At 54.7% G+C, this 7,998-nt stretch overlaps 1 protein-coding gene across 1 annotated transcript; it reads left to right on the top strand.

Moving 5' to 3' along the window:
* Window positions 1-693: 693 nt before the first annotated feature.
* GNB3 (G protein subunit beta 3) lies at window positions 694-6,857 on the top strand. The gene is made up of 10 exons (XM_025930293.2): window positions 694-1,191; window positions 1,436-1,522; window positions 1,814-1,852; window positions 3,062-3,168; window positions 3,252-3,315; window positions 3,439-3,601; window positions 3,710-3,776; window positions 3,869-4,070; window positions 5,139-5,355; window positions 6,240-6,857. The coding sequence occupies exons 2-10, from the start codon at window positions 1,466-1,468 to the stop codon at window positions 6,344-6,346; spliced, it is 1,023 nt and encodes a 340-aa protein (XP_025786078.1). The 5' UTR covers window positions 694-1,191; window positions 1,436-1,465; the 3' UTR covers window positions 6,347-6,857.
* The last annotated feature ends 1,141 nt before the right edge of the window (window positions 6,858-7,998 follow it).

The raw sequence follows: 7,998 nt of genomic DNA, 5'->3' as shown, positions 1-7,998 counted from the left end.
AGTTTCTCTGGTGTCTGCAGAGGGGAGTGGCTGTGGCTGGCCTGGGAGGAGACAGGTGTCTTTGGGCCTCCCAGAGGCGGGGCCACTCAAAGCCTGTGATTTGTCAGGGAAATCTCGGCCACCTGCTCCCCGCATGCAAATGGACCTAAACCCCTGACAGCTGCTCCTTGGGCCTCCAACTCTAAGCCCCGTCTTCCCTCTCTGAGCTTGACCGAGACATAGGGCAGCCTGATCCCTCTGGTTCCAGCCTTCACAGCCCCAGCAGGACTCCGTGAGTCATGGGGGCAAGGAGTGGGCCAAACCCCAGATGGGAGCGGGGTCGGGGTTGCTCCCCGCTTCCCACCCTTGGTCCACTCAAAGCAGGGACAGGCCCATCCATCTTCCTCTCTGGATCCCCTGTGCCTTTCCCCACCCCCCAGGATCAGACCCAGGGGCAGCTGGTTGGGGTTTGTTGAGAAGAAGGATTATCCAGATCAGTCCCTTCTAATCTCAGCTCCTGCCTGCACCCTCCCCATATTCACCGTAACCCTCTTACCCCCCTTCCCCACAACTCTGAACTAAGAGTCAAAATCTTGGGCATTGACGATGAGCCACCTCTCACCCTCCTATTCTGGCTCCTGGACTGGTTGCTAGGCAGGCCCTGACTGCCACGATCATCAGCGTTGGTGGGGGCAAGGGCCTGGCGGGGTGGGGGGTGGGGGGGCTAGAGCTGTGGTTGCTTCTGCTCTTCTGCCCCCCTCCCAAACCCCAAACTTTAATCCTCACAGCTTTGCTCTAATCCCACGGGGCCTGATGCTCTTATCTCTGCCTACAGGGAGACTGGCCCAGGAAGCACCCCTCAGCCCCTCTTCCCTCCAGGGCTTGTGAGGGGCTGCTCCTCTCTATAGCCCCACATCCCTGTTCCCACCTACCCACCGCCCCAGGCTGGGCCCAAGTCTCTCTGGAAGCTGCACACCTCCCTTCCTGCCCTCTCCCCACACCGTTGCCAGCTGATTTCATTGGCCTGACGTCGTCGTTGTCGTTGCCCTACCCTTCTCTGTCAGTGCTCCCCCTGACCCCCCCCCCCCCGAGTTGGGGCCAGGCCAGGCGAGCTCCTCTGGCAGCAGAGCCGGGGCAGGTGACGGGTTGGCGTCGCAGCTGAGGGAGTGAGGAAGCGCCTGGAAACCTGGGAGAGGTCCAGTCAGAGTCCAAGTAAGAGGGGGCTGGCCTGGCTCGGCTGTCTGGGGCTGGGGGCTGCAGGGAGGGCTCGGGCAGGGCTGGGCTTGGCTGTGCAGGGCTCCAAACGTGAAGGGGCTGGTGGGGCAGTGGTGCAGGCCACCCAGTCGTCTCTCAATTTCTTGTAGTGGGTTCCAGCCCCTGAGTCAGGTGTGGGGGAGAGGACAGAAACGTGGCCTGGTGGGGACCCCCCCCTACGCTTACCCCTTGTTCCCGACAGGAGCCGGAGCTACCCCTCAGCCTGTCAGCCATGGGGGAAATGGAGCAGCTGAGGCAGGAAGCGGAGCAGCTCAAGAAGCAGATTGCCGTAACCCCAGAGCCCTTCCACAGGGGAACCCCAGAAAACATGGAACTGGGGACACGAGGGAGTGTGGATGGGGGCGGGGGGGAAGGGGGCTGGATTTACTCTTGAGTGACACCTTAGAGACCCCTGACCTGGAAGTGGCCAGAGACTTTCTGAACGTGGATCTCAAATTTGAGATGTCCCCCAAACCCTAGAGCCCCGAAGCCCACCTACCTCAGAGGCCCATGCACCCACTACCCTCACCTTGTGTTGATGCTCCCCTGATGTCTGCTTCTCCACCCGCCCCCTTCCCAGGATGCCCGGAAAGCCTGTGCTGACATTACTCTGGCAGAGGTGAGACCTCCTGTCCTACCCCCTAAGGCAGGGCCGGAGGGCACGGCAGGGGAGGGGAGGGAAGCTCCCTGGTGCCCAAGCTTTAGTACAGCGTGTCCCTAGAATGAGGAACCACATTGATTAATTCATTCAACAAACATTTAGTGAGATCTGCTGTGGGCCAGCCCCTTACTGGAAGCTAAGAATGCAGATGATGTCCCTGTCCTCACCCATAACACAAGAATGATCACATGCTCTCACAGGGTGGTGAGGATGAGGAGAGGGACGGTGCTTTGCAAATCACAAAGCCCTTATAGACCAGTTACTAGTTTTCTAATCGTGTCCTTCACCAATTCGAAGGGCACATCTTTTCACATTGTGACATCTCTGAGATCAAGATGCATCCAAAAATAGATGATGCCTTACATTTATAATGGGCAACATGTTTTCTTTCTCAGTGATACCTAGAGGCCTGGTGCTTCTTGGAGTTGGTGGCACCTTATATTGGGTTAAATATGTTAATAGTAAGAGGGAACATTTACTGAACACTTGCCGCGAGCCAAACACTGGGCTAAGTTGCTTAGATACGTAACTGCGTTTAATTTTCACGACGACACCATGAGTTGATGCTACAAACCTCATTTTGCAGATGAGGAAACAGGATCAGAGAGGGCGAGTAACTTGCCCAAGATACCAAAGCAAGTAAATGACAGGTCAAGGCCACTGACTCGAGCCTGAGCCGAAGTCTAGAAGCTGGATAGAATTTAAGAGACATAGGACCACAAATTTCAGGGTCATGGGGCTGCCCTGGGTGCCCAGGGAAAGAGATAACCATGCTGCAGGTGTTGTATGGGACCCAGCTCCCAGTGGCTTGGGACCGCGAATGTGTGCATCTCTTCCCAAGTCCGTGTTTGGTGACTTCACACTGGCAGCTTGAAACTGGTCAAGGTGGGACTATTTACATGACAGAAATCATTCTCTCTTGTCTCCTCCTCCCCCATCCCGCACTGGAGAGGTGCTTGTCAAACACCTAGTGACGTGCCGCTAGCCATGCATGGTCTCTCCCACATCAATTGAAGCCACTCCAAAGCAGAGACTTATTTCTCTAAGGCTGGAGGCCTGACCCAGAGCCTGGCACAGAACAGAAACTTGTGCAGATCAGTGGTTGCGACACTGACATCTAGGTAGGTGTTCTACTCACCCTGATTTCTAGTGCCCCCTTTTCTACAGCTGGTGTCTGGCCTAGAGGTCGTGGGGAGAGTCCAGATGCGGACAAGGCGGACATTAAGGGGACACCTGGCCAAGATCTATGCCATGCACTGGGCTACCGACTCCAAGTGAGACTTGAGAGGCACCCAGAGGTCGGGGGTGGGGAGGCAGGAAGGAGAGGCTTGGGTGACATGGGGTGCTCTCTGCCCAGGCTGCTCGTAAGTGCCTCGCAAGACGGGAAGCTGATTGTGTGGGACACCTATACCACCAATAAGGTAGCTGCCCCCCACCCCTCCATCCCCCTGTCCTTCCTTTGGGGCATTCGTTGTGCCTACCCTCCCCTGCCCTCCCCACCTGGGAGCTCTGCTCAGGTCCTGCCTCTGTCCACCCTCCCACAGGTGCATGCCATCCCCCTGCGCTCCTCCTGGGTTATGACCTGTGCCTATGCCCCATCAGGGAACTTTGTGGCATGTGGGGGGCTGGACAACATGTGCTCCATCTACAGCCTCAAATCCCGTGAGGGCAATGTCAAGGTCAGCCGGGAGCTGTCTGCTCACACAGGTAAGTGGGAAACCCTCTCTTCCAGTCCCTGTTGCGAGAAGCCCAGGGAAGCCCCAGCACCAGGGTGCTGTGGGCCTGCAGCCAGGGCGCTGTCTTGACCACCCCCAGGTTATCTATCTTGCTGCCGCTTCCTGGACGACAACAACATTGTGACCAGCTCCGGGGACACCACTTGGTGAGGACAGAACACCGTGGGTGCCGGGGCTTGGGGTGCAGCTCTGTCCTGGCCTTTCTGTGACAGTGTGACAGCTTCCTCTCCTCCGGCAGTGCTCTGTGGGACATTGAGACTGGGCAGCAGAAGACTGTGTTTGTGGGACACACAGGGGACTGCATGAGTCTGGCCGTCTCTCCTGACTTCAAACTCTTCATTTCGGGGGCCTGTGACGCCAGCGCCAAGCTCTGGGACGTGCGGGAGGGAACCTGTCGGCAGACATTCACTGGCCATGAGTCGGACATCAACGCCATCTGCGTGAGCCCCGCTCTGCACCCCAGCTCCCGGGAACCCCTCACCACACCCAGCACATGCATCCTTCATCCCGGCCCAAGCTCTCTACCCCTTTCTTTTTTAACTTTCCTCTTTGGCATAAGTTCACCTTACAGAAAAGTTTCCAGAGTAACCAAAAAAGTTCCCATCTACCCTTCACCAGGATTCACTGCTAACATTTTACCACATTTGCTGTATCATTCTCTCTCCGTAGAGGGAGGGAGGGAAGCATGGAAAGACAGACAGACACACCTAGATGTGGCTACAGATACATTTTATTAGTTTTTTCCCCTCGGTCTTTTGAGAGCAAGTTGCAGATTATCATGACTCTTTACCCCTTAAATACTTCAGTGCATGTTTCCTAAAAACAAGGCCATTTTCTTCTGTAGCCACAGTATAATTCTTAAAATCAGATTTAACATTGACACGATATAGTCTATTGTCTATATTCAAATTTCACCAGTTATCTCAAAAATAATAGCAACGGTTTGGCTTTGTTTTGTTTCTGTCCAGGGACGTGTATTGCATTTCCTTGCCATATCTTTTCAGTTACCTTTAAACTGGAACCTTTTTTCTACTTTTGTCTTTCGTGACGTTGACATTTTTGAAGAGTACAAACCAGTTTTCTTTAGGCTTTCCGTCCATTTGAGTTTATCTGACATTTCATCGTGATGAGATTCAGGTCATGCATTTGCACTTGGCCCCGTACTTCCACGCTCTGATCCAGCCTGGAGTCTGGAGTCTGGGACAGCCGCCGCCCTTCTAGCCATGTGACCCTGGGCAAGCTGCCCGCCCTCCCTCAGCCTCAGGCTCTCGCCTGCAATGTGGAAATAAAGCCTGCCTGCCGCTCTGTAGTGAGGGACAGGTGAAGGGTGTAGGGGAGCCGCTGGCATGTGGCTGGCGTGGGATAAATGTCAGCGGTGAAGAGCGCTGGGGGACGGATAGGCAGAGAGGCTGTTCTGGAGGCACCAGGGCAGGAGCCAGGGAGAGAGCAGGAGAGGTAGCGGGCTGCCCAGGTCTGAGTCCTGACCCCCTTGCCACCTGTACCCTCAGTTCTTCCCCAACGGAGAGGCCATCTGCACAGGCTCAGACGACGCCTCCTGCCGCCTGTTTGACCTGCGGGCAGATCAGGAGCTGACTGCCTACTCCCACGAGAGCATCATCTGTGGCATCACATCCGTGGCCTTCTCCCTCAGCGGCCGCCTGCTCTTCGCAGGCTATGATGACTTCAACTGCAACATCTGGGACTCCATGAAGGGCGAGCGTGTGGGTAAGGGCTGCCCCCGCCCCCCCCCCCCCCCACACACACTTCTGCCACCTCAGCTGGAAGGACCTTCCTACTAGCTTCCTTCCTTGGGACCCTCTCACCACTGTTCCCTAATTCCTGGATGACTCTGAGCTCTATCCCTAGAATCTAGTCCCCCTTGGCTCCCAATCTAGGGCCATCTTCTCTAGTGGCCCTTCTCCACCACCTAATGAGATAGCTGCTTCCCGTGAAAGGAGCTTCTGTGTCACCCCAGACCTGTGGACCTTGAATGTCCAGTCACTTCTTGATTTCCAGGGCCTCTGCAGTTTCAGGGGCATCCACTGAAGGAAAGGGCAATCTCAGGAAACTGCAAGAAGCCCCATCAAGGAGGTCTAGAGTGACCTGAGGGCCCTGACCCCAACCTAGGGGCTTTATCTAGGACCACCCTGGTCTGAAGTTGAATCAGATGGGGTGGCTTCTTCTCTTGGGAGAGGCCACGTGCTGAATGAAAACAACACTGGCCAGAGGGTCAGGATCCAAATCTGAATTCTGTCCCTTAGGCTCTCAGGGCCCTCGGGCAAGTCACTTCTCTCTGGGCCTCAGTCTCTTTATTTGGAAACATAGTAATGAGACTAAAGAGCTACCTCCCCATTTTCTAGGGCCCATCAAGGTGCCCCTGGCTTTTTCCACAGCACACTGACACTGCCAGCCTTCTCCTGTCCCTCCCCGCCCTGCACCCCGCCCACCCTCCACAGACATTGGCCTCGAGAGAAATCCTGCCCCTTAGGGCTAATCCTCTTTCAGTCCCCACCAGGGGCTCAGAGTCCATGGCCAGTCTAACCTAGAATTCCTACATGTGCACGTGAACTGTCTGCCAAAGCAGGCTGACTCCTCTCCCTCTTTCTCAGGCGTCCTCTCTGGCCACGACAACAGGGTCAGCTGCCTGGGGGTCACAGCTGACGGGATGGCTGTGGCCACTGGCTCCTGGGACAGCTTCCTCAAAGTCTGGAACTAAGGAGGCTGGAGGAGGGGAGGTAAAAGGCCACGAAGACACAGCTGCCCCTCCCCTGCCCAATTTTTTTCTAAGGTTTCTTTAAGTTTTCTCTTCTATACCGTAGCTGCCATTCCCACCCAGCTTTGTCCCTTGAGGGCGGTGGGGAAAAATGGGGAGTCTGCCTTTGGGAGGCATTATCAGGGACACAGGGGCAAAGAACTGCCCCATCTCCTCCCATGGTCTCCCCTCTCCACGGTCCTGCAGCTTCTCCCTTAATAAGCAAGGACAACTGACCCCTCCCCAGCCCTTGGCTAAGCCTAACAGGCTTCCAGTCTGAGGCCCCAGGCCCTAGAATTCCTCCCCCCAGAGCGACTACCTTTATCCAGATCTGGGTGGCAGAGAGCACTCAGCCCTGTGACTATGGCTCTGGCACCACTAAGATCCTGTCCCTTGTCTCCTTCATGATGTCTCCCTTTTCTACCTTCTTTATTTCTCTCCTAAAGCACCTGCAATAAAGTGTACAGGCCTGGGATGTCTGGCTTCTGCCCCACTTCTGTTCCAAAAAGATGCAGGTCTAACTCAAGTAATAAAGCATTATAGGTGCAGGGATGAAGGTTGGGTACCAGACAGCTTGTGGGCAGAGTAGGGTGGAGGCAGAAGCCCAAGCCTCACAGAGAAGGCCTGAGACATGTCAGGTGGAGAAGGTGCTCACCAGGTGGCTGGGGGAGCATACACACATAGTTGACTACAACCTGCCTATGGTGCATCTCTACAGGAAGGTTATGTTGAGAAGGAATGGGGTTATAAAAGACCCTGAATGCCAGGCTAGGGTGTAGACTTTATCCTAAGGGCAATGGGGAACAACTGAAGAGTTTTGAGCAGAGTAGTTTCACGGTCACGTGCTTCTCAGAAAGGTCACCCCTCAGGCGCCTGGGTGGCTCAGTCAGTCGACTCCTGATTTCAGCTCAGGTGGTGATCTCACATTTCGTGAGTTTGAGGCCCACATCAGGCTCTGTGCTGACAGCGAGGAGCCTGCTTGGGATTCTCCCTCTCTCCCTCCCTCTGCCCCTCCCCTGCTCACGCTCTGTCTGTCTCTCAAAATAAATAAATACCACTTAAAAAAAAAAAAGAAAACTAAAAGAAAAAAAAAAAAGAAAAAGAAAGGTTGCCCTAGCAGCGGTGTAGGTTGATGAAAAGGTGAGAGTCGAGACTGGAGAGAAACAAGGCAGGAGGTAGATGGCAAGAAATGCAAGAGCCATAGGACAGGGGGCAGGGAAAAGGATGGGGAAGAGGTTAAAGAATACAGAATCACCAGGATTGAGTGCCAAGTGCCAGGATATGGGATGTTAAGAGGGAAGGATTCAAGATAATGGCCAAGGTTCAGGTTTGGGCAACTGGGTGGATAACGCGGTTATTTACAGGGATAGAGAGCAGGGGATGAAGAATAGCTTTGGGGGCGGCAGGGGCAGGGAGGGCAATTACAAATTCAACTGTAGACAAACTACCTGTGAAGTGCCTGGGGCACTTGGATAAAGGTCAGGGTTAGAGAGATCCGGAAGTTACTAGAATATAAGAAAGTGATACCTAAATCCCTAGAAGTGAACACCTAGAGAGAGCAAGAGGAAAAGGCCAAGGACAGAGCCCCGGGGGAACACTAGGATTTAAGGGAAGTG

Source organism: Puma concolor, chromosome B4, assembly GCF_028749965.1.
Source record: "Puma concolor isolate L17-30 chromosome B4, mPumCon1.1.hap2, whole genome shotgun sequence".
NCBI classification, from domain to species: domain Eukaryota; kingdom Metazoa; phylum Chordata; class Mammalia; order Carnivora; family Felidae; genus Puma; species Puma concolor.
The sequence above is the reverse complement of the archived record's forward strand: the minus strand, read 5'-3'. Positions and strand labels throughout refer to the sequence as shown.